General features: G+C 41.8%; 1 protein-coding gene across 6 annotated transcripts in view; it reads left to right on the top strand.

The window, feature by feature from the left end:
* The window catches only part of LOC133474142 (transcription initiation factor TFIID subunit 4-like), a 222,666-nt gene that overhangs the window by 107,239 nt on the left and 87,722 nt on the right, over window positions 1-27,705 (top strand). For all 6 annotated transcript variants that reach the window (XM_061765515.1, XM_061765514.1, XM_061765512.1 and 3 more), the window contains 3 exons: window positions 8,587-8,717; window positions 15,582-15,707; window positions 25,600-25,656. In XM_061765515.1, coding sequence (XP_061621499.1) covers window positions 8,587-8,717; window positions 15,582-15,707; window positions 25,600-25,656 — 314 coding nt within the window. The remainder of the gene's footprint in view (window positions 1-8,586; window positions 8,718-15,581; window positions 15,708-25,599; window positions 25,657-27,705) is intronic.

Here is a 27,705-nt window from a genome sequence, read left to right as displayed (position 1 = left end):
AGCAAAGATGGGGCGAGGTTCACCTCTTTGTGAACAAGTCCGTTAGAAAATAGTCGAACAGTTTAAGGACAAAGTTCCTCAACGTACAATTGCAAGGAATTTAGGGATTTCATCATCCACGCTCCATAATATCATCAAAAGGTTCAGAGAATCTGGAGAAATCACCGCACCTAAGCGGCAAGGCCGAAAACCAACGTTGAATGCCCGTGACCTTCACTCCCTCAGGCGGCACTGCATCAAAAACCGCCATCAATGTGTAAAGGATATCACCACATGGGCTCAGGAACACTTCAGAAAACCAATGTCAAATACAGTTTGGCGCTACATCCGTAAGTGCAACTTGAAACTCTCCTATGCAAAGCAAAAGCCATTTCTCAACAACACCCAGAAACACCGCTGGCTTCTCTGGGCCCGAGGTCATCTAAGATGGATTGATGCAAAGTGGAAAAGTGTTCTGTGGTCTGACGAGTCCACATTTCAAAGAGTTTTTGGGAAATTTTGGACGCCGTGTCCGCCGGGCCAAAGAGGAAAAGAACCATCCGGACTGTTATGGACGCAAAGTTCAAAAGCCAGCATCTGTGATGGTATTGGGCTGTGTTAGTGCCAATGGCATGGGTAACTTACACATCTGTGAAGGCACCATTAATGCTGAAAGGTACATACAGGTTTGGGGGAAACATATCCATCCAAGCAACGTCTTTTTCATGCCCCTGCTTATTTCAGCAAGACAATGCCACATTCTGCACGTGCTACAACAGCGTGGCTTCGTAGTAAGAGTGCGGGTACTAGACTGGCCTGCCTGCAGTCCAGACCTGTCTCCCATTGAAAATGTGTGGCGCATTATGAAGCGTAAAATACGACAACGGAGACCCCGGACTGTTGAACAGCTGAAGCTGTACATCAAGCAAGAATGGGAAAGAATTCCACCTACAAACCTTCAACAATTAGTGTCCTCAGTTCCCAACATTTATTGAATGTTGTTAAAAGAAAAGGTGATGTAACAGTGGTAAACATGACCCTGTCCCAGTTTTTTTTGGAACGTGTTGCAGCCATAAAATTCTAAGTTAATGATTATTTGGTAAAAACAATAAAGTTTATCAGTTTGAACATTAAATATCTTGTCTTTGTAGTGTATTCAATTAAATATAGGTTGAACATGATTTGCAAATAATTGTATTCTCTTTTTATTTATGTTTAACACAATGTCCCAACTTCATTGGAATTGGGGTTGTACATAATTAAGTCAAAAACAAATATTGGAAATAGATAAACATTGCGTCTGTATGAAGCACCCGTTAAATGTCTATATTTTCCTTGTCCACCTTAACTTGAATAACAGTCTAAAATTTGATTCAATTAGATATAATTATATAGGTTAAAATAGATATAGCAACCCAAAAAGAATTAGCTCATGGAGTTATTAAGAATAGTTGATTATGTCCCACAATGAAGTCAGTTTGTCAGTAAGAGATATTGACAGAATCATATTACATCCATGTGAAGCACCCGCAAAATATCTGCTGTAAAGTTTTCATTGATTTTCTCTGTTCACTGGATCATTGAATACCATTTATAGTTTGTTCAAAGAGGCATAGCATGATGGTGCATTTTATATAAATGTATGTAAAAGACATGAGTTTTTATAAACATTATTATATTTCTAAATATTCTAAACAAATAAAAAAAAACAATAGAAAGTACAATGAAACCGAAACTGGCATTCAGTATAATAATGATAAAAGAGAGTTCATTTTGTTTTTTTGTTTTTTTTCAAACCATCCTTATCAAAATTCAACATGGGGTATGATAATTATTGCATAATATCCATCCATTTTCTGAGCCGCTTCTCCTCACTAGGGTCGCGGGCGTGTGCTGGAGCCTATCCCAGCTATCATCGGGCAGGAGGCGGGGCACACCCTGAACTGGTTGCCAGCCAATCGCAGGGCACATACAAACAAGCAACATTCGCACTCACATTCACACCTACGGGCAATTTAGAGTCCCCAATTAATGCATGTTTTTTGGGATGTGGGAGGAAACCGGAGTGCCCGGAGAAAACCCACGCAGGCACGGGGAGAACATGCAAACTCCACACAGGCGGGACCAGGGATTGAACCCGGGTCCTCAGAACTGTGAGACTGACGCTCTAACCAGTCGGCCACCGTGCCGCCTATAGCATAATATGAAGCATAAAATCAATGAATCGTCGATAAAATCTCTTGTAATTGTAGGTGATAACCCCTTCTCTGTATTCAATATTAAGTACAAACAGAGAACTGTACGTGTTTGGAACTTTAATATTACTGTAGCGTATACGGGTTAAATAAAAATGTCATTGATTTAGGAGAAAAGGAGGAGCTAGAAGCGACGCCTGCGCTACTTCCGGTTTAGCATAATTTTAAATTACAGTGTTATAAATCAAGCTATTTCAGCTATTAAGAGGGGCACCACATCGCTTTTTATGTGGATAAAATTTAGGAGAAGCGACGAGAAACCTTTTTATCAGTCTTGTAATCTGAAGGTTGCTACACTTTAGGAAACTTTGATAAGAGTTCTAGACGTCCAGAGGTTTCTTTCCTCGAACCCAAACACACAAAACAATGCAGGTAGTGAATTCTATGTAAAATTTGAATGATCTAGCATGGGGAATCTACAGGGAAAGAACACAGAAAAACACAGACGAACATTAGCAAAGGAAACTGACTTGTGATGTGAGATTGGCAGAATGACCGTATAGTAAATGCATATAGCTGGGGAGTCCTGTTCTCGTTAGTTTCAACCCAAATATGCACTAATCTTTACTTTTAGTAGACCGCAATGTTGGACTTACATTTCTTGAACACGTTGGAGGCAGGACGCCTGCGCAGTTCCGTCTCACTCACACATCGACGCAGACGTCCACACACACTGAGCTTGCTGTCACAATCACGTGGCACAATACCCGTAACAGAAGTATTTCGCCGTAAATTTCGACTTTAACGGTGAAATCCGACTTACGCGGAAATTCGTGTTACTTCGCCAGCGTAGGAACGGAACCCGTTCGTAAATCGAGGACTTCCTGTACAGTATTATATTTTTACAAGGCATGAAGTTAAATCAATAAGTCAATATTCTGTTGCGATTTTCTTTTTACAATTCAATATTAAAATATAGATTTTTTATTCATATCAATTCATCATAACATTTAGGTCTGGCCTACAGGAAAGAGTTGTTTATTTGTTGGCTATATCCAATGTTGTGTTGGTCATACTATAGAATAATTAATTTCTTGTGTTTAGGGAATAATGCTGAAAATAAACTTCCTCCCGAAAAATCACATGCTAAATCGCAATGGCAATATTTGTTTAAAAGAAGCAAAGAAAAAACCCTCGCAATTAAGAGTATTTTCGTATATCGTTGAGCCCTACTCCTGATTGATGTTTTAATTGGGCCACATTGTGAAAGCTTATCGACTTCCCAGTTGACGAAGACTGGCTAAGAGTGGCTAAAGGTTTTGATAAGCCAAATAAACGTGATTTTTTGGCTAACTACACACAAGTGTGATGAGATTTTTATGCTGTTTAGCCACATTGGCTAAGAGGTTTCATGACCCTATGCCAACGCTGGCACTGTATATACAGTGGTGTCTTGAGAAACAAGTGACCCGACTTAAGAGTTTTTCGAGATACAAGCCCTCATTTGGCAGATTTTTTTTGAATATTTAATAAATTGTTTTTTTTTTTGCTTTGACATGCGAGGTCAAACGAGATATAAGTGCTGTATGGTGACAATGAACTCAACTCACTTCACAATAGCAGCACTTTGGCAAATACTGCTTCAAGCTGTTTAATGCCACTCCCAGTTGAAATGTATTGTCTAAACATAAAACAAAGAGAATTACAAGAGAAAACAACCATAGTTTAGGCTTTCAGTCCATTAGATTAATGCTAACGCTAATTTCTTTTTATCTGGTGCACTCTTTAAGCACCGGATTGAAATCAAGTGGTGCCGAAACATGTATTCTGACAATACAATATAAAAGTACTCATATTCATATATCATTTGTCCTTTATACAGCGCGACTAATTGCAGTGCTGCACTGATTAGCTCAGAAAGGAATTGATGCATTCTCATGAATCTTGAGTTCTTGGCAGGACACACCCTGCTGCAAGATGGCTGATGCTGTATCCAGGCAGGACTGCATGCAGCAGCCAGTCATTGCAGCAGGGCTTGCCCAGCCTATAACTCAGTGGGATTCATCCATCCATCCATCCATTTTCTGAGCTGCTTATCCTCACAAGGGTCGCGGGCGTGCTGGAGCCTATCCCAGTTATCATTGGGCAGGAGGCGGGGTACACCCTGAACTGTTGCCAGCCAATCGCAGGGCACATACAAACAAACAACCATTCACACTCAGATTCACACCTACGGGCAATTTAGAGTTGTCAATTAACCTACCATGCATGTTTTTGGGATGTGGGAGGAAACCGGAGTGCCCGGAGAAAAGCCACACAGGCACGGGGAGAACATGCAAACTCCACACAGGCGGGGCCGGGATTTGAACCCCGGTCCTCAGAACTGTGAAGCAGACGCTCTAATCAGTCTCCCTCCGTGCCGCTTTCAAAGTGCATAGCAGTCTAAAGTATGAGGGGAGAAAAAAAAAACCCAGCAACTTATGTTCCATTTACATTACAACATTGTTATTGGAAGATGACATTCTATCCAGGCACAGGTATCAAAGATCTAGGTTCAGCATGTTGATGAAAGGTGACCAGCTTTCTTTGTAATTATCTCGTTGACTTTTTTGTTGCACCTATATTTTTCTCATGCATTGTATTCTCGGTTTAAATTTAACCACTGACTAATATTACTAACTTCTTTTCTTTCCAGTTTAATAAAATAGTTTTCGTAGTGATAGCTTAAATACAAGTTTTAGTTTATTTGGGAGGTCGATGATGCTTAAATCACCGATTATGTCCCATCTTGGAGAGAGTGAAATCCTGGAGTTCAAAATATAGCATGAGAATAGGTGTCTTGGGAATTTTCATTGCATTGCTTGTTCTATGGACCACTTTGAATTGTAAAATTGTAAATTTTTCATCATCCTGAACGTATTGTTACAGATCTGTAACCAGTAATTGTGGTCAGTGAACACTTTTTAAAGGCTGTGTGACATGGGCTTTCGACACTGAATTCTGTGCCTCAACTCAAAACCACACACACACACACACACACACACAAACTAAATAACATGGACTGGATTAGAATGGGCAATTAACTTCCAGAATTAAACTTGTTTCACAAAATTCCGACACGGGGGCTTTAGAAGCTCCTTCAAAGCATAGTAAATGACACTGACCAACTCTTTGCGTCGACAGATAAATTAGCTTCCTCGAAGCCAAAACTCCTCACGAGTCATAACAAAAAGACTTGCTATCCGTTTCCAACTTCTTTTTAAATGACTCTATTAACATAATTCTCCTCTCTGGCAGCCTTTTAAGTAAACCACAGCAATTATTTAAATCAGCCTGACAATACATATAGCACTGGTTCGCTCGTGCTTTGAAATAGTTCCTCCTCATTACTGTGGCAACACACACACACACACACAAGCACGGACGGACACACGCACGCACACACACGCACACACACACACACACACATACATATACGTACATACGCGTGGCAATGTCATCAGGTCAGGGAAAAACACTAATGGGCTCCCCTTGCTTCCTGAAAACAAGATCTTTCCAAGGGGGGAATTAATATTTCAAGGAACGTGTACATTAAGTATTACTTATAACTGTGGTTCGCGTAATAATACTAAAGTTGTGTTTCCACCAAAAGTGGGAGTAAGTCACATTCATGCAAGTTGCAAACAATTCTCAACCTACAAGTTTCAATAAGTTTCAAGCGGCTGTGGCAAAAATCAAGTCAAATAGAGTACCTACTAGATTTCAAGCAAGTCGAGTCAAGTCATTACTTGGGTATTTGGGTAATTTACATAGCCACTCCTACCAAGCTCCAGTTCCACAGCCGGGTCCACTACCCTTGTCCTGCTATTTTCCCCTCCTTTCCCTGTTAGGTGGAGGAACATTTAGAAAGCTGTAGGCATCCGCTGGAAAGGAGATGAATGAAGATTAGCCAAAGTAAGAGAATATATGTGCATGAATGAGAGGTGTGGCGGGAGAAGAGTGAGGCTACAGGGAGAAGAGATAGCAAGGGTGGAGGACTTTAAATACTTTGGGTCAACAGTCAAGAGCTATGGTGAGTGTGGTAAGGAAGTGAAGAAACGGGTCCAATCAGGTTGGAATGGGTGGAGGAAAGTGTCAGGTATGTTGTATGAGAGAAGAGTCTCTGCTAGGATGAAGGGCAAAGTTTATAGGACCACTACTGTCTTATAAACCTTGCCAGCCATGATTTACTGTATGCATTACAGACGGTGCCACTGAAGAGACAACAGGAAGCAGAGCCTGCAGTGGCAGAAATGAAGATGTTGAGGTTCTCTGTAGGAGTGACCAGGTTGCATAGGATTAGTAATGAGCTCATCAGAGGGACAGCCAAGGTTAGATGTTTTGGAGACAAAGTTAGAAAGAACAGACTTCTATAGTTTGGACATATCCAGAGGAGAGATAGTGAACATACTGATAGAAGGATGATGAGGATGCAGCTGTCAGTCAATAAGAGCTAGACCTTAGAAAAGATTAATCGATGTAGTGAGGGAAGACATGAGGGCAGTTGGTGTTAGAGAGGAGGATGCAGAAGATAGGCTTACATTGAAAAGGATGACGTGATGTGGCGACAGCTAATAGGAAAAGCCGAAAGGAAAAGTATAAGAACAAGATGCGCGGCGCCTTGGACGAAGGAACCAGTACAAGCAGTGAGCTTTCGACAAACTCATTATTTAATGGTTATTGTCGGCCGTAATTACGCCAAAACAACGTTTAACTAGTACTGACAGTATATGTATATCATCTTCGGTCATCTTCCCCCTCTCTCGGGGCGGCGGCTCGCTACTGCTGTGGGCTCTGCTGTTGGGTGGGTGCCTCTTGCTCCCCTGGGGGTGGGTGGTGGTGAGTTGGTGACTTGGAGTGTGGGTTGGCCTGGGTGGAGGTGGTAGGTCAAAGCGCTCTCCTCCGAGTTATTGGTTGGGGCGCTTCGGGGCTTTGTCCGCCCTGGGTCGCTTAGCGTGGGTCATTGTCTGGGTGGTCCATCCACCTCGGATTGGCCCAATGGCTCACCCATTAGGCTTAGGACTTTGCAAACTTCATGGACTGTCCACTCACTTGCACTCAGTTTCTACACGTGTTTAGGTACTCCACTACCACTTCACTCTAATTGCACTGCTGATTTCACTACCCCAAGCTCGAATGTTTTGTCCTGTCCCCGTCATGTCCTGTCCTTTCCAATTCTAAATGGTCCTGTTCCTCACTCACAGGGTGTAGCATTACTGTTCAGTATAAAACCCGACTCCAATGTCATGTTGTACTGTCATATGTTTTGTTTTGTTCATGTTACGGCAAGTTGTCCTTTTTTACTTGTTTTTCTCTCTGTCCTCTCTTTTGTCTCAGTCTCTCTCCTATAAAACCTCGTTCTCTTTGACTTCAGTTTTTCAGAAAATATCCATCAAAATACAAAATTACTGCAGAGGCAGTATATAAAACTCCTCTCTTGCACAGAAAAACTGCTCCAGCATAAAAAAGTTGACAGATCCTCCATTCTGCATGACTAAGCAGCTTGTTATGTATTTTTCTGTTTATCTGCTCAAGGTTTTACTCACTCCTTCCACTTGGTTTTCTATTGGGTTGAGGTCTGGAGTCTTACTAGGTCACTCCATGAGCTTAAAATGCTTCTTCTTGAGCTACTTTTTTTGTTGCCCTGGCAGTATGTGTTGAGTCATTATAATGCTGAAAGACCAGTCCATGCCCTGCCTTCAGTGTTTTTGCTTAGGAAAGGAGGTTTTCATCCAAAATTTTACAGCACATGGCTCTGTTTTTTGGCCCCTCAATATGGTGAAGTCACCCTACCCCAAAACTTGTTTCCACCTCCATATGACTGTAGATTTGATGGGTCAACATCTCTTCCAGCTCCTTCCCTCAGGTAGGCGCTATTGATCAATGTAAACTAAACCAAGCAGACGTTCCTACAGCTTCTTACCTCTTGCCATTAACTTGCGAGAGGGCTCTGCATCATTTGCACAACTGTATTACCACATTACCGGAAACCTCTCATTGCACAGTGACTCTCCGTATTGTGTTTTATGCATTATTTTATATATAGCTATATAGCTATTCTGTGTGTTATTATTATTTTTATTATTAAAAACATAAACATTGGGTTTCTGTGTAAAAGGCAGATAGATGCCGGATCATATGTTTACCGCTCTGCTATCCCAATTTCACAGATCTCTATTCAAAAGCGGCTTTTGAAACAGTTACCTCCTAAATAAACTCAGCAAAGTGTGAAGAAAAGTCATGATTTATAATTCTGAAACTTTTAATTGTATAATACTCATTGAGGGGATTGAGAAATGTAGGCATCTGGGAAAAGCGTATATTTAATTTTACGAGAAGTGAATTAATTACTTGTGCTGGTTTCATTTCACAGCCAAGAAGTTTGGCATCACGGACGTTCCCATGGAGGTTGTGACATTCATCTCCCACGCCGCACAGTCACGACTCCGCACCGTCGTCGAGAAGGTTTCGACCATCGCACAGCACAGACTGGACTCCTGCAAGGTATGACATCATCCTTGAATCTTACTGTAACTGTTCAGCTACAATATGTGGACGAATGTATTGGGATACATATAGTACACTTTAAAATGAGAATGAGGGAATATATGGCATTGGTTAACCTTTGATACCCTCGTAAGGGAAGATTGTCCACAATATGTTTTATATGGGATTTGTAAGGTCAGAGGTTCTCCAGACGAAATTCGAGCATGCCTTTATGGACGTTGCTTTTTGCACTGGGAACAGAAAAGGGCCTTTCCCCAAACTCTTGCCGCTAAACTGAAAGCACATCAGCACAATAATTATTACTGTAATTTCTCGTGTGCACCCTTGTATAGTACGCAGCCCAAAAGTTGACCTCAAAATACTGGAAAACCCTTCTACCTATGTATAATACGTTTTTACAATGCATAATTTTGCTTCTACCCATATGATCAAACGTAACAAAACATGTATTATCTGTATTTTGTTAGTGTTTTCAAAGAATTATTCTGAAGTTAAGCACTTTATTTGAACACGTAATACTTTCTTTTTATTTACTTGCTCTTACTTTGCAATTCACAGCCCTACTTTTATTTAGTACATGAGAAGACACACAGTTGTGCTCATACAGTATGTTTGATTACCCAGGCAGAATTTGTAAGATGGTTACAATTCTTTAAAGAAAACATGAAGGGCCAGGTGAAACACATTTAATTTTATTTTAATGGGATTCAAATTAAACTGTCAAGCATTTCAGAAAGGCATTATCATTAAACAAAACATAACCATAAAGAAATGAATTATGGTTGTTGTTCAGTCATCAGTCGTATTTAAAAAAAATAAAATAAATAAAAATAAAAATAATAATAATAATAAAATAAAAAAAAAAAAAAAAAAACAATACTTCATAAATTCTGCCAATATATGTAAACCTATGAGCACAACTGTACATATATGCAGTCATATGTACCCCTGTCACATTGGAATGAAAGTGTAGGGTACACCTTTTTCATAACCTCTAGGTGGCGGTGGCATATTAGAATGAAAGTGTACACCTTTCTCATAACCTCTAACTGGCGGTGGCATATTGGAATGATAGTGTACAGCTATTTCATAACCTCTAGATGGCGGCATACATTTATAAAATGTTTTTTTTTTCATTTTCCCCTATACCTATGTATAATGCGCATTATTGACTTTTGACAATTTTATTTTTATTTTTTTCCATTATACACGAGAAATTACGGTACATCTAAATTGCCCATAGGTGTGACTGTGAATGGTTGTTTGTCTATACGTGTCTTGCAATTGACTGACAACCAGTTCAGGGTGTACCCCGCCTCTTGCCCAAAAGTCCTCTGGGATGGGTTCCAGCACGCCCACGACCCTAGTGAGAATAAGCGGTTCGGAAAATGGAAGGATGGCATGTTTACTGCAAAAATTATAAATATATACAGCTCTGGAAAAAAAATCAAGAGACCCTTGCAAAATCATCAGTTCCTCAGAGTTTTCTATTTATAGATATATGTTTGAGTAAAATCAATGTTTTTAATACTGTAAAAATGCTGACAACATAAGTTCCTAAATTCAAAATACAAACATTGTCATTTAATGCATTTATTTGCAGAAAATTAAAAATGGTCAAAATACCCCCCCCAAAAAAGGTGTAGTGTTTTGTTGGTCTCTTATTTTTTTCCCAGTGCTGTACAGTGTTACCCCTGTTCCCTTACTTCTTACAGTATACTTACTTCCTGTAATGCCCTCACACGTAGGAAAGAAAAGCCACAGTCGCTTATACACCTTTCAGCCCTGTTTTCGAACGGCGGGAGAACAGAAAAACATAAACACAATGCGCACACTCACGCATGAGCTGCTGTCTGCCACAACTCATGCTTGGACTCACAGACAGACTTGCCAACATCACACGCCACCCCAACAAGCCCTGCCCCTTAAAGGCACATTTATGTATGTAAGAAAAAGACACTATAATGCGTACAGTATTTTCTTAAAATTCTTTACTCTCAATTCTTTTTGCAATATGTTTAAAAAATGTGTTATAATAATAGTAAATGTGTTTGAAACGTGGGAGTTTCAAAACTATATTAACAAAAAAAGTTCTCTCTAGCTCTTAGATTTTCACTTTGTTCAGTCACTTTTTGACTATATCCCCCCGATAAATAGGGGTTTACTGTATACGAGTTAAGTTGATAAAAAGTAAAGATACAAAAGAACACCAGCGTGCGTTCGCATATTAGCGACGACTTGTAGGAATAGAAGCACATTTAATTCGCCAGCATTAAACCACAAGCATTTGGGAAAACTTTGAAAAGGTGTTTTTTCCTGACACCATGGTGGAAGCTGCCTCTCTCCTCTCCTGTTTTGCATTTCTTCTTTTTCCATTTCTTCTGTTTTTTTTGTGTGTGTGTGGTTTGGCAAATGAGGTGTAAGAGCGACAACTGGCACTCTGTGAAGCCACTCTGTTGACATCAGCGAAAAAGGAAGAAAAAAAATTAAAGTCGGGGGAGATGAAGCGGGCCTTAAAGAGCAACTGGGCTCCCTGCATTTGCGGTGGCAGGAGAGTGCAGGCTCAGCGCTGCAACAAAGGCTGGATGAGAGAGCGGGAGAAACGGGAAGCGGGGGTGCGATGGGAATCCTCTGATGTGTGCACCCACATTCTCTCTCCATGATGGAAGCAGCAGCGCATACCCACACCTCGCACGAACATGTGAAATAAGCAATTATCTTATTAACTTTTGATAACATGCAAAAAAAAGTTGTTTTCTTTTTCTTTATGCACACCTTTTTTTGGGGGGTGCGGCATGCGCTTTATGCAAAGAGCAAGAAGTCTGTAAACAGCTCTTCTTTATTAAATAAGCGAGTTGGGAAGTGTAGCTTCAACAAAAGCCCTTCAAGTCCAGGGGAATGTTTGCGCTTTTTAAGGTCCACAGTCCCGGATTAGCAGTTTGTGTTTACCCCCACATACCAATAATCAAGGAGATTTTTAGCCCAATTTCCTTGTTTTCATTCAAAGTCATCAAAGAGTCAGTCGTTATCGTTATCAGATGTCTCTGAAAGGTTATCGTGAACAATTATCCTGTGCTCTGTGGTGTGTTGAGTGTTTTTTTCCCCCCTCCTTGATCGTCTCAGAAAATGGTGGGGGGGCCAACAATCATAAATGTTCATTATTTATGATCATAAATCCTTGTGTGTGCTCAACACCGAGTTGGGCTGAGCTATGGACAGCATGACTACGACATGAAACGCGAGGCTAGCCAATAGGCTTATATGCCGTAGTCTACAGTGCTCTGATTTTCTTGCTGCTCTCAGACTCCCACCAAATCAAATTCACACAACATTGTAAAATTTGAGAATACACGACTAGAAAGGACAAAAATAAACACACATGCTAACGTTAGCTTACCCTGTTGCCGTGCCTTAATTTTGGATGCTTCAGAATTATACTGCATAGTCTCACCCTGTTTTCTCACTGCCCTCAGTCTCCTTTCGATTTTAAAATTGCAGTGTCATTATAGCTTTAGCAAAGTGACAAGATTTCACAAGAATGACAGTTTGTAAAATGTTTTAATCTGGTTGGAATGGGCGTCACGGTGGCCGACTGGTTAGAGCGTCAGCCTCACAGTTCTGAGGACCCGGGTTCAATCCCGGGCCCCGCCTGTGTGGAGTTTGCATGTTCTCCCCGTGCCTGCGTGCGTTTTCTCCGGGCACTCCGGTTTCCTCCCACATCCCAAAAACATGCATTAATTGGAGACTCTAAATTGCCCGTAGGCATGACTGTGAGTGCGAATGGTTGTTTGTTTCTATGTGCCTTGCGATTGGCTGGCAACCAGTTCAGGGTGTACCCTGCCTCCTGCCCGATGATAGCTGGGATAGGCTCCAGCACGCCCGCCACCCTAGTGAGGAAAAAGCGGCTCAGAAAATGGATGGATGGATGGTTGGAATGGCCACTTCAACCTAAGTACCAAGAGAAAATGGTCAGAGAAAATGGTGTTTTTGGGGCATGCTTTTTTGTGATATTAGAAAATAGATTTTTTTTAAAAGCCTTCAAATTAGAGTAAAACAGATCTCCTTGACCCTTTTGTTTCATCTACTACTTGGGGAACCCCTTCTCCAATTGGCTGACAAGTTTCATTTAAAAATATCCCCTATTAAGATCATGCTGGGCGGCATGGTGGATGACTGGTTAGGACATCTGCCTCATAGTTCTGAGGACCGCGGTTCTGGAGTTTGCATGTTCTCCCCGTGCTTGCGTGGGTTTTCTCAGAGTACTCCAGTTTCCTCCCACATCCCAAAAACGTGTGGTAGGTTGATTGAAGACTCTAAATTGCCCGTAGGTGTGAATGTGAGTGCGGATGGTTGTTTATTTATATGTGCCCTGCGATTGGCTGGCAACCAGTTCAGAGTCTACCCCGCCTCTTGCCCGCAGTTAGCTGGCATAGGCTCCAGCACGCCCATGACCCTAGTGAGGATAAGTGGTACAGAAAATGGATGGAAGAACATACTGGCCGAAATTCCAGGGGGTTCTCCAAGTCGACGTGTCAAAATTACTGTGACATTTCAAACATGCAGACCAATCCAATACCAGGCCCTGATGCCACTCACTAGGCCACGCCCTGAATACCATAGTACCTACAGTAATTATATTTTATCAAACAAGTTTATTCTTTGTACATTTTATTATTTTGCATACAATACTGAGCATGTTTTCCTTGTTAAAAACATGTAACCAGAAATGATGGCGTTTTAATGGCATTTCATTTCAACCCGGAATCTATTTAATATGTAAGTAAATTGAGATGCGAACAAAATAACCTCTAATTCTTAGGGCCTCTTATTGTGATTGATGTGTTCAATGTGGCGCTCACAGTTTCCTATGGTTGAGGTGAAGTCTCTCATACTGTTGTTTTGAGGTGCAAGAGACTCAGCTGGAACACTTTAGTGTGATGAAATGATTCGATTTGCGATAGCAAGATGCGTCGTATTATTAAAACAACATTGGGAATTCCCGTTGTGTGAAGTTTTAAGCCTTTCACAGCTGCTAATATTTATTCTACTTGCACTGATTGCACGTCTAAACATGAGAATCGTGCTATTGTTACAGAGCCATCTAGCAGGAATGTATGTTGTTTGCACTTATTCGATTGGCCAGATTAATTCGCATTTGGTCGCTGTCCAGTGCACGGTCCGTCGTATGACCTAGAGCCACCCACTGTGTCACCGCACTGACGAATGTACAGGAACTGGAGCATTGTTTTTTTTCCCACGCTGGGCTGAAATCGATGGGAATTACAGCCCTTAGGGCGTGTGTCTTTGTGAGTAAACTAGAAAAGCACAAGCCTAAAAACCTTTAATTACTAAACAGAAAACCCTTTTTAATGAGCTTTTAGCCCCACATGCAATCTCAGCTTGTGGGCTTTTATTCATTGGTACAACTCATGTGGTCATTTTCTGTAAATTTGTCTCCAAGAATTGAAATTCCTACAGCAATATATTCACATTTCTATAGACTTTCCATAAAGGATAAAAACTCACTCAGACATAAGGTAACTGTTTCTGGGCAGTGTAGACATCTGGGAACTGTGTTGAATCCAGATTTAGGCCCCTTCGAAACAAGGCGCTGAATGTGGTATGGACAGGATATTTTTAGGATGGGACCCCAGTGACTTTACTGTCCTCCAGTTTGCTTCTTCCTTCTTTAAGGATCACGACCTTAAACTGATATCAAACAGCTACATGAAAAAAAAACATGAATTGCGCTATAAGACTGCACTTCTGTTCTTAAACCTGTGGAGTGAGACTTGAAACGGAAACCTCCTTGGCAGAATACTATCTTATTGTAGGTGTTACACTGAGGCGAGTAGTCATGTATAGGGATCTCGTTTGATGTGCGTCCTAGACGCATAAAAATGATGAGGGTCGGAAAAAGCTTTGTGAATGTGCGGCCTCCTCAGAATTTGTAATATGTGTGCAAGTCTTTATTATGCTTTAATATCATTATATCAGTGGCAAAAAAACATCGATACTATTGTTTACCTTGAAAGTTTTTGTGAAAATATATTGTTCTAAAAAAATTTGCTAAACACATAATATATTGATTGTGACCAAGAGGAATGGATAAAACAAAAATATTGTACAAAGAGTGATAACTGTAATAAAAACCTGCAATATAGCGAAACCGTGAAGCAAGAACCGCAATGGAACGGAGGATTACTGTATCTGTATTCCGTGATAATAAATTGCAGGGACTCATTGCTCCAGGGCTGGGACTCATTGTTTCCATGACATGGGCATCCTGGGACTCACATAGTCTCAAGTGTAAAATGATCTATGCATGTATTTTAACAAGAGTTAACACACACTTTCGAATGCTGCCACTCACTTCTTTGTTGGTTTGTTCTTTGTTTTAAGGGGCCGTTTCGAGTTCCAACTGGACACTACCATTCTGTCCGTTAAATCCGAGGTCCATTGTTTCCGCCGGGTCAGTTAAATCAAGGTTCAAATGAAAAACTGTGTAACTATGATCCCAAACACTTTAATAGAGATGATTTAGAAAATTTGTACCCGGAAAAACAACCCAGACTAAACTTAGGTCCTACCTGACGTAAAGATCTTAGTCAGTTGGGGTGAATATTCTTCATTGATACCAATTACTAAATTCATATTAGCCTCGACTTTGGTGCCACTTTGTGGCATTTTATGGTGTTACAGAAAGAGCACAAAATACTTTTCAGCAAATAGCCGAGGATAGATTCCACAGAAAAACAATAAGTGAATTTGTGACTAGTTTACTGCAAATATGCAATTACTTTTTAATTTACTGTTTTTCAGCATCTATTATATAATGTTAAATTTGTGTGTCCCCATCAGGATGATGAGTGCTACGAACAATCGGCAGACGTGCGCTCTCAGCTGCGCTTCTTCGAGCAACTGGAGAGGATGGAGAAGGCGAGGAAAGACGAGCAGGAGAGAGAGATCCTCTTGAAAGCCGCCAAGGTAAAATCAACTTCTTACCATGTGTGTGAGTTTCTGCGTGTGTGCTGCGATTACTCTACGTCCCAGTGTGCCAAACAGCATGCGGCCTATGTACTCCGGTGCGTGCGTGCATATATATGTGTGTGTGTGTGCGTGAGTGCATATGTATGTTGCTCCTGACACATGAATTTGAGTGTGACACCAGTAGATGAAGTGACCTCCCTCTGTCCTCCCGGGCTCCTGGCCTCAGGGCCTCGTGTCCTGGCTCCTCCCCAACACACACGCATGCACGCGCACACACGCACGCACACAGACACACGCACACACACGCACGTGCATGCACACAGATACGTGCACACAGACACACACATACACACGTGCACGCGCATGCACACACATATATCCGCACGCGCACACACACGCACGTCGACACACACACGCGCGACCTCACAAACACACCTAAACTCAACCTCACACATGCATAGACACACAGGTGCACACACACGCACACACCAAGGTTATTATAGTAAACGAAAACGAACAAAATAACAAACTAAAATTGGAAAAACATTTTTGTAAACAAAATAAAATAACGAGAATGTTTTAAAAAAATGTTAACTAACTACAACCCCTATTCCAATGAAGTTGGGACGTTGTTTTAAACATAAATAAAAACAGAATACAATGATTTGCAAATCATGTTCAACCTATATTTAATTGAATACATTACAAAGACAAGAGATTTAATGTTCAAACTGATAAACTTTATTGTTTTAAGCAAATAATCATTAACTTAGAATTTTATGGCTGCAACACGTTCCAAAAAAGCTGGGACAGGTGGCAAAAAAGACTGAGAAAGTTGAGGAATGCTCATCAAACACCTGTTTGGAACATCCCACAGGTGAACAGGCTAATTGGGAACAGGTGGGTGCCAGTTAATAAGATCTGTTAACTATTTATGGTATTGGGGGACTGACATAAAACAGCATTTTAACAACTATAAAACTGTGCTAGGCAACAGGCTAATTGGGAACAGGTGGGTGCCGTGATTGGGTATAAAAGGAGCTTCCCTGAATTACTCAGTGATTCACAAGGAAAGATGGGGTGAAGTCCACGTCTTTGTGAACAAGTGTGTGAGAAAATAGTCAAACAGTTTAGGACAATGTTCCTCATTGTACAATTGCAAGGAATTTAGGGATTCCATCATCTACGGTCCATAATATCTTCAAAAGGTTCAGAGAATCTGGAGAAATCGCTGCATGTAAGCGGCAAGGCCAAAAACCAACATTGAATGCCCGTGACCTTCGATCCCTCAGGCGGCATTGCATCAAAAACCGACATCAATGTGTAAAGGATATCACCACTTGGGCTCAGGAACACTTCAGAAAACCAATGTCAGTAAATACAGTTCGGCGCTACATCCGTAAGTGCAACTTGAAACTCTCCTATGCAAAGCAAAAGCCATTTGTCAACAACACACAGAAATGGCGCCGGCTTCTCTGGGCCCGAGCTCATCTAAAATGGACTGATGCAAAGTGGAAAAGTGTTCTGTGGTCCGACAAGTCCACATTTCAAAGAGTTTTTTGGAAATTGTGGACGTCGTGTCCTCCGGGCCAAAGAGGAAAAGAACCATCCGGACTGTTATGGACGCAAAGTTCAAAAGCCAGCATCTGTGATGGTATGGGGCTGTGTTAGTGCCAATGGCATGGGTAACTTACACATCTGTGAAGGCACCATTAATGCTGAAAGCTATATACAGGTTTTGGAGAAACATATGCTGCCATCCAAGCAACGTCTTTTTCATGGACGCCCCTGCTTATTTCAGCAAGACAATGCCAAACCACATTCTGCACGTGTTACAACAGCGTGGCTTCGTAGTAAAAGAGTGCGGGTACTAGACTGGCCTGCCTGCAGTCCAGACCTGTCTCCCATTGAAAATGTGTGGCGCATTATGAAGCGTAAAATACGACAACGGAGACCCGGGACTGTTGAACAGCTGAATATGTACATCAAGCAAGAATGGGAAAGAATTCCACCTACAAAGTTTCAACAATTAGTGTCCTCAGTTCCCAACATTTATTGAATGTTGTTAAAAGAAAAGGTGATGTAACAGTGGTAAAAATGACCCTGTCCCAGTTTTTTTTGGAACGTGTTGCAGCCATAAAATTCTAAGTTAATGATTATTTGCTAAAAACAATAAAGTTTATCAGTTTGAACATTAAATATCTTGTCTTTGTAGTGTATTCAATTAAATATAGGTTGAACATGATTTGCAAATAATTGTATTCTCTTTTTATTTATGTTTAACACAATGTCCCAACTTCATTGGAATTGGGGTTGTACATAATTAAGTCAAAAACAAATATTGGAAATAGATAAACATTGCGTCTGTATGAAGCACCCGTTAAATGTCTATATTTTCCTTGTCCACCTTAACTTGAATAACAGTCTAAAATTTGATTCAATTAGATATAATTATATAGGTTAAAATAGATATAGCAACCCAAAAAGAATTAGCTCATGGAGTTATTAAGAATAGTTGATTATGTCCCACAATGAAGTCAGTTTGTCAGTAAGAGATATTGACAGAATCATATTACATCCATGTGAAGCACCCGCAAAATATCTGCTGTAAAGTTTTCATTGATTTTCTCTGTTCACTGGATCACTGTTCACTAAACTGGCCTGCCTACAGTCCAGACCTGTCTCCCATTGAAAATATGTGGCGCATTATGAAGCGTAAAATACGACAACGGAGACCCCGGACTGTTGAACAGCTGAAGCTGTACATCAAGCAAGAATGGGAAAGAATTCCACCTACAAACCTTCAACAATTAGTGTCCTCAGTTCCCAACATTTATTGAATGTTGTTAAAAGAAAAGGTGATGTAATACAGTGGTAAACATGACCCCGTCCCAGCTTTTTGGGAACGTATTGCAGCCATAAAATTCTAAGTTAATGATTATTTGCTACAAACAGTCAAGTTTATCAGTTTGAACATTAACTATCTTGTCCTTGTAGTGTATTGAATTAAATATCAGTTGAACATGATTTGCAAATCATTGTATTCTGTTTTTATGTATGTTTAACCCAACGTCCCAACTTCTTTGGAGTTGGGGTTGTAAAACAACATTTCACGTTTACAAAACTAACTAAAACTATAATGATAGCAAAAATATCCTTCGTTTTCGTCTCTGTCAATTAATTTCATACATGAGCTTTTGGTGTTGATTTTAAATGTATTTATTCTGGCTTAATACATAGATACAGAATGCATACGGAACGAAGGTCGAACAGTCCTTTGGGAATTGTAGTTCACCTATTGTGTGGTGCCTAGAAGTGACATCATCGGACAGTGCCGTCGGATTGACGGCTCGCCAGACCAAGTGGAAAGTTTGCTCGAAAGCTAACGATTACGTCCAAGCTGTTTTTGATGCTACATGTTGCTAATGGGAATGGCTAAGATGGCTACTGACTAGCTAGTGCCATCACGGAACCTGCATGTCGGTTATTCGTCTTTTGGGGAAAATCCAGAGTAATAGACAACTGCCGAGAGTCTCAAAATGCCGCTGTTTCCCGCCATGAAAGGCAGATGTGAAAGAAGACAAGGAGTTTGTCTCGCTGACACAGCAGGTGATTGAACTACTGCCAACAACCCTTCAGCAAGAGCAAGAAAACTTGAAAAGCTTCGTCACAATAATCATGGACTCAAAAACAACAACAACAACAAAAAACAGAGTGGATGCACTTTCACTGAAGATAAAAGCAGGCTTACTTTCTATCTGTCTATCTAACAGTCACAAATCTGAAAGTCCACTTGACAAGTTTGCAATTTAGCAATAAGAACATAACATGCAAATAAGAACTTGAGTTAAACAGCCATCCATTTTCCGTACTGTTTATCCTTGGTAGGGTTGCGTGCGGGTTGTACCTATCCCAGCTGACTCTGGGCAAGAGGCAGGGTACACCCTGAAGTGGTCACCAGCCAATTGCAGGGCACATATAAACAAACAACCATTCGCACTCACATTCACACTGACAGGCAATTTAGACAAATCAATCAACCTACCATGCATGTTTTTGGGCTGTGCGAGGAAATCTGAGTACGTGGAGAAAACCCACGCAGGCACAGGGAGAACATGCCAACTCCACACAGGTGAGGCCCGTATTTGAAACCGGGTCCTCAGAACTGTGTGTCAGATGTGCTAACCAGTCGCTACCGTACCGCTGTAAGTCAAACATATAAACACTAATTTAAAAAAAGCCATACTACAGTGTGTGTCTCAGGACAGGTTTTACTGTACATTGTAATGCATCCAATCTAACCGTAGAAGCAGTATTATGAACTGCACTTATTGCACTTCAAATACTGTGGGCTGTTATACAGTACCTGTATTTGATTTGTAGATGTTAATCTATTATAAAGTTAATCATTTCTTTTTAAAATAGTAATTTTTGTTGGGTTTTTATCACACAACACTTAATTATGATCTTTTTTAAATTATCTAATACTTGACAAATACCCCAAATGGAAAAGAACTAAAACTAATAAAAACTAAACTAAAACAAAGCACTTTTGAAAAAAATAAAACTTGAAACTAATTAAAACTAACTGAATTTGAAAAAGTCAAAATGAAATTATAACGAACTATAATGGAAAATCCAGAACTATTATAACCCTGGTGCACACACACACACATGCGCACACACACACCTAGACACACACACACACACACACAAAACCTGCAATAACATTCATCCATCTTAATTCTTGACTAAAAAGTGATTTTCGATTCGAACGCTGGACCTCTCGACTGTGATGCAAACATGCTAACCACCAGGTCACAGTGCTGCTTGTCACCATCATAAAACCTTTAAGTAATTATGAGTAAGAAGTATTAAAGAAAGTGAAGTTGTGTAATATATAATCAATAATGATGTATAAAGAAACTAAAATAAACTAAAAATACTAGTCAAAATATCAAATAATAGCATCATATTGGGAACTGATTCTAAGATTCTGACCCTCCCATGCAGCTTATTAAAAAAAAAAAAGAAAAAAATTATGAAAATGTGTTAAAAGATCACTGCTGACCAGAGAGAAAGGAGAGACAATCCTCGGCAAATGAAAATGCCCCGCGGTGGCACATTAGCAGGGCGAGTGAGCGAGCGAGCTAGCTAGGGTTCATTTAATTAATTTTGAATGGGGCCAATGTCACACAGTAAGGATCGTCATCACCACAAACCTCGTCGTCTTGATTGCGTTATTACACTGCCGCTCTTGCCGTGGACGATAATAGGACACCAAAGCTGTCCTTTTTCCCCTCTTTTTTTTTTTTTTTTTATCAAAACCTGGCTTGTTGTAAAACAAAACACAGTTGGAAGCAGCTCGGTGACATTAAAGACTGGACGCCCTGAACAGCGAGCCTATATAGGCATTTGAAGCTCTATTGACAGTATATTGTACTTTTTCACATTTCCTAAACCATAAATAGGTAGATTAATAGTTAAGGAAGAGGTGGTTTGGACGGGGGTCAGAATAAAAGTGTGTGGATATTTTAAAGGAATCTGGCATACTACATTCATTTGAACATACCCAGTGAGGTACGTGCCGTTCGGGTACATTTTGGTCACAAGCGTCACATTTCATCCACATGAACATTAGACATTATGAATATACAGTAGTTAAGTATTGATGTAAACCACAATATTTGATGCTCGTACGGCAATTATTTGGCATGGGGCGGCACAGTGGCCGTTTGGTGTCTTGCTTGTGTAAAAACCCGGAAATGTATTTTCAGCGTGAGTGAAAGCTTGTACCCCTCCTTGATCCGTCACCTTATCGTGGTGAAGGGGTTTGTGTGTCCCAATGATCCTAGGAGCTAAGTTGTCTGGGGCTTCACACCCCTGGTAGGGTCACCCATGGCAAACAGGTCCTAGGTGAGGGACCAGACAAAGCACGGCTCCAAACCCCTATGCTGAGTAAGACAAATGGGTATCAGTTTCCCTTGCCCGGACGCGGGTCACTGGGGCCCCCCTCTGGAGCCAGGCCTGGAGGTGGGGCTTGAAGGCAAGCGCCTGGTGGCCGGGCCTGCACCCATGAGGCCCGGCCGAGCACAGCCCGAAATGGTAACGTGGGTCCCTCTTCCCATAGGCTCACCACCTGTGGGAGGGGCCATAGGGGTCAGGTGCAGTGTGAACTGATTGGTGGCCGAAGGTGGGGACCTTGGCGAGCCGATACCCGGCTACAGAAACTGGCTCTAGGGACGTGGAATGTCACCTCTCCGGCAGAGAAGGGGCCCGAGCTGGTGTGTGAGGTAGAGAAGTTCCGACTAGATATAGTCGAACTCGCCTCCACGCACGACTTGGGCTCTGGTAACAGTCCTCTTGAGAGGGGTTGGACTCTCTTCCACTCTGGAGTTGCCCACGGTGAGAGGCGGCGAGCAGGTGTGGGTATACTATACTGGGCGCCTGTACATTGGGGTTCATCCCTGACTGTTGTTTGTGCCGATGCACCAAACAGCAGTTCAGAGTACCCACCCTTTTTGGAGTCCTTAGAGGGGGTGCTGGAGAGCCCTCCCGCTGGGGACTCCATCGTTCTGCTGGTGGACTAAAATGCTCACGTGGGCAATGACAGTGAGACCTGAAACGACGTGATTGGGAGGAACGTCGAGGCGGCCGACCGGCGGCAATCCCCGAACCTGTTGATGGACACCAGCGGTGAGGGATCCCGTCAAGCTGAAGAAGGAATCCTATTGGGCCTGTTTGGCCTGTGGGACTCCTGAGGCAGCTGATGGGTACCGGCTGGCCAAGCGGAATGCAGCTTTGGTGGTCGCTGAGGCAAAAACTCGGACATGGGAGGAGTTCGGTGAGGCCATGGAGAACGACTTCCGGACGGCTTCGAGGAAATTCTAGTCCACCATCCGGCGTCTCAGGAGGGGGAAGCAGTGCACCATCAACACTGTGTATAGTGGGGATGGGGCGCTGCTGACCTCAACTCGGGACGTTGTGAGTCGGTGGGGAGAATACTTCGAAGACCTCCTCAATTCCACCGACACGCCTTCCCATGAGGAAGCAGAGTCTGGATTCTCTGAGGCGGGCTGTCCTATCTCTGGGGTTGAGGTCACCGAGGTGGTTAAAAAGCTCCTCGGTGGCAAGGCCCCGGGGGTGGATGAGATTCGCCCGGAGTTCCTAAAGGCTATGGATGCTGTGGGGCTGTCCTGGTTGACACACCTCTACAACATCGCATGGACATCGAGGACAGTGCCTCTGGATTGGTAGACTGGGGTGGTGGTCCCCCTTTTTAAAAATGAGGACCAAAGGGTCTGGAAGGGGGATCACACTCCCCAGCCTCCCTGGTAAGGTCTATTCAGGCGTGCTGAAGAGGTGGGCTCCTTCGGGAAGTCGAATCTTACATTCAGGAGGAGCAGTGTGGTTTTTGTCCTGGCCGTGGAACAGTGGACCAGCTCTACACCCTCGGCATGGTCCTCGAGGGTGCATGGGAGTTCGCAAAACCAGTCTACATGTGTTTTGTGGACTTGGAGAAGGCTTTCGACCGTGTCCCTTGGGGTGTCCTGTGGGGGGGTGCTTCGGGAGTATGGGGTGCCGAACCCCCTGATACTGGCTGTTCGGTCCCTGTACGACCAGTGTCAGAGTTTGGGCCGCATTGCTGGCAGTAAGTCGGACTCGTTTCTGGTGAGGGTTTGACTCCGCCAAGGCTGCCCTTTGTCACCGATTCTGTTCATAACTTTTATGGAGAGAATTTCTAGGTGCAGCCGAGGCATAGAGGGGGTCCGGTTTGGTGGCCTCAGAATTGCATCTTTGCTTTTTGCAGAAGATGTGGTTCTGTTGGCTTCATCAAGCCCTGATCGCCAACTCTCACTGGAGCGCGGCGCCGTCACTCTGTGTGTGTCAGCCTTTACTCATTCATTGCCACTGACGGCTGTTGAGTTCAAATCTCTATGTTAACATGGAGGACTGGCAGTGATTATTGCAAAGCCTTTTTGCCTATGCCATCTAATGTGGACAAATCATAGCGTCATAATATGTTGACAATTTGGCAAGGTGTGAGGGGCCCTGGAAAGTTAAAAAAGAAATTCAGACCCCGGCCCCAGTTTCACCAATCGACAAGAAATTGAGTGGATATTTTCTATCATAACTGAATGCATGAAAAAGTCTCAAGAAACCATAACCGAAATAGAAAAGTTGGCCATTTTGATTAGACGCAGCCATTTTGGCTGGATTCCAGGGCTTGTACAGTACTTTGACAAACTCTAACCAGGAAATGTATCCTTATAGGTGTAGGTTTTTGAGTTACATAGATAATTGTGATCATCGTTATCAGTGGTAAAATATGGCGTCAATGTCCAATGTGAGTTAGTCTGCTATTCCCACCCCTAACTGATACCTGCGTGAAATGATATACACCCACATAAAAGCCAAATATACTGCAAATTGTCCTATTATTACTTCACATTTGCATACAAGTAGTTGAACTGTGTGTTAGACTTTAGGTTAAATCACGCAGATGACGTCCAGCTTGACAAAAATAGCCATGTTCTGTAGTGCTGTAATGCGCCGGTATGGCCTGTAGTGGTCAGCCATACGCACATTTTAGCACGGCGATGAAGGATTTCCCAGGGACACGCGTATTCACCCACATCTCGGCCGCTTATTAAAATAGAAGTGTCGTTACGCCTGGGACAGATACGCACAGGAACACACACACACACGAACAGACAGACACACACAAACACACACACACACACACTAACGGATCGCTACACTGGCTCACAGTGACACTGTCAGTAATACTCGGCAACTTCCTTCACCCCCTTTGTGTGTGAGAGTGTGTGCCAGCTCATGCAGAATTTTTAATAACCTCTTTTGATTAGCGTCTCCCTCCAGCGGCTTATTTAGGGCTGGATTTGGAGCAGGTTTAAAGGCCACAGCCCCTCCGGGGGTGCGCTCCGTTGCACTTCTACTCAATTCAAACACGATGTCCTTGACACCTCTGTATCCTCTTCCTGTTTTTGCAGTGTATTTTTTTTTTGCTGTAGCAGCAACAGATGAGTCTCGGGATGCTTTGGCGGACAAAAAAGGGGGGATAGGTGATTTCTTTAAATCAGCTGTTAAAGTGTACACACCATGCTTTAGAAAACACTCCCACCTCCCACTTTCACTCAACAGTTCACTGATCAACATGGAATTTGGTGGACATAACAGGACACACAAAATATGATCAAGGATCCATCCCTGAAATTGGGCCGGTAGTTGTCCATTTTGGTTTGAAGCAGCCATTTTGGGCTCATGCTTTGACTAACTCCAATAGGTAATTTGCCCAAAAGAGTCCAAATCGGAATCAGGTATCCTCGACTGATGGGTGATGCTAAATTGCAAAGGTTTTTTGCTATGCCGTCTAATATGGCTAGAGACAATGTCAAAGTTTTAGGATTTTTAAGACTTAGGTGCGAGGGCTCCTGGAAAGTTGGAAAACAAATTAGCCCCAACATCAGTTTCATCAATCAACACAAAATTAGGTTAACATGTCTATTATTGAAGGATGCCTGAAAAAAAATTACAAGGACCCATGTCTCAAGTTGAACTGCAAGGAGTCAATTTTGGTTCGAAGCAGCCATTTGCGGTAACTTCCGGGAATAGACACAAATGAGCCCAGATCGGAAGCAGGTATCCTAGAAAGATGGGTGACACTAAATTGCAAAGCCAATTCAAACATGATGTCCTTGACACCTCCGTGTCCTGTTCCCGTTTTGCACTATTTTTCACTGCAGCAAAAACAGATGACTAGCGATGCTTTATCGGACATAAAGGGAGGGGTGATTTCTTTAAACCAGCTGTTAACCTATGTGCACCCCCAATTTCCAACCCCCCATTTCCCTTTTTAACTCCACAGAGCCGCTCCAGGCAAGAGGACCCAGAGCAAGCTCGACTGAAACAGAAAGCCAAGGAGGTAAGATCATTACCCTTGACATTTGCCAGACTCGCGTGTATGAATTTTTCATACGCTTGCTACATATGTAATTCCGTTTAACGTCAAATTTAAGAAAAAAGAAGTTGCAGAACTCATTCCTGCCCCATTGACACCCCCAAAAAGACTACCATATACATCATTCACTAGCTTTTACCACTTTGACTGTTGCTCTTCATTTTAGTAGAAAAGCTGTCATTTACTGTAGGGGTGTCCAAAGTCAAGCACTGGGAAATTAAAGGAATAAAGTCCATCCATCCATCTTCTGTAGCGTTTGTTGTGGGTGTGCTGGAGCTTATCCCAGCTGACTTTAAGCAAGTCCAGTGAAACTGAGTTCAGGCAGCATGGTAAGCAAGTGGTGAGCTTGTTTACCTCACAGTCATGAGATCAAGGTTCACATCTACAGCTACTCCATCTTCGTCCCACATGACAAAAAACATGAGAAAATTAAAAAGTCTTCAATGACCGTAACACTTATGTTTTTAGCATGTGGGAGGAAACCGGAGTACCCGGAGAAAACCCACACAAACGAGGGGAGAACATGCAAATGCCACACAAGAAGGCCCAGAGCCAAGATTTGAAACCCGAACTTCAGAACTGTGAGGAAGATGTGCTAACTAGTTGACCACCGTGCCAGCATTCTTGTAGCAATACTAATTTTTATTGTTGAAATTTTACTTTTTTCTTTGTACTATTGTTTGTAATTTTTGGAGAAACGGTTATTGCAAAAATACTAATCAGAATGCTGTTCTTTAACTAATAACAATGCTGTTATTTAAATATATTTAACTAAGGATAACTTTATTTCTTTATTTATTCCTTTTTCTCTGCAAAAATATGACTCATCGTAACAATAACCTAACAACCTTTTTCTAGAAATGTTCATAATTATTTAATGTGGCCCTATTACTCCTTCCCTTGTTTGAAAAACTTTTTATACCCTTGATCTACCGCCTTACTTTGTCCCTACTCTGTGCATTTTGAGACAGATTTGTATGCTTTATCACAGCAGGAGCCTTGTGCAAGCGCAAAAATGGCAAAAAAAAAAAAAAAAAAAGAAAAGCGAGTTTACTCTCCAAATAAGCATTTCAGACACAGCGATTTACTCCCTGCATTAACTTTTACAGCTACAAAGGAGTGCAAAGACATATTGTCTCTTGCGTGTAATAGGCTAAAGTGCCACGCAAAGGCGCTTTAATCTGAAGCGGAAGCAGCCGCGTCTCGTCTCATATAGGATACATTCCCAGCGGAGCTCAGAAAGAAGGCCTCTCTTGTTCATGTTTACGAAAGAGTTCTGTCATAGCTTGGGTTTGTTCTTGTCCTTGTTTACTCCACACTAACTTCTTTCACTCGATGTGGGCAGGAGGATAAAACAAGCAGCTCTCACCTGTTGTTGTTGTCGATGCTAAAATTAAGCAGCACGTGCATTCTTTTAAGTCTTTTTTTTTTTTTCTAGTAAAGTTTTGTGCACTTTTCCAAGTCGCACTTCTATAACACGGTGATCAGACAGCATGTGAAGGAGTATTAGGGCCAAGCTGGGAAAAACAAGAACAACAAGAAGAAGAAAAAAGTTAGCAAATCACAAAATAAAAAGTTAGAATTTCGAACCTTGTATAGCACAGTACAGCAAACTTAATACTAAACTCAAGCAAGCTTGACAGCCAAAGTTTGAATTCTTGGCGTGTGAGCGCTACGTGCCGTGCTCAAGCACAGTAGGAGAGAGGTGCTTATGCATGCTACGTTACGTGCGTGCAAATGCACAGACACAACATAGACATGTCGTAAAAGTGTTTGGTGTGAAAAAATGAATCCCAAATATAAATTGCAAAAATAAAATTGGAATTATCAGAACAAAAGAGAAAAAGTTAGAATTCAGAACAAAGTACAGCAAATTTGGCAACCCATACCATGCCCAAGCTTGCTTCTTGCACTGTACGTTTTTCTCTTTATTTATATATTTTTTTCTCTTTGTTTTTAAGCTATCTTTTATTTTTTTCTGAATTTTTTTAAAACGCTTTTAATCGTGTAAAG

Source organism: Phyllopteryx taeniolatus, chromosome 2 (assembly GCF_024500385.1).
Source record: "Phyllopteryx taeniolatus isolate TA_2022b chromosome 2, UOR_Ptae_1.2, whole genome shotgun sequence".
Taxonomy (NCBI): Eukaryota; Metazoa; Chordata; class Actinopteri; order Syngnathiformes; family Syngnathidae; genus Phyllopteryx; species Phyllopteryx taeniolatus.
This window is presented reverse-complemented; position numbering and strand designations above follow the sequence as displayed.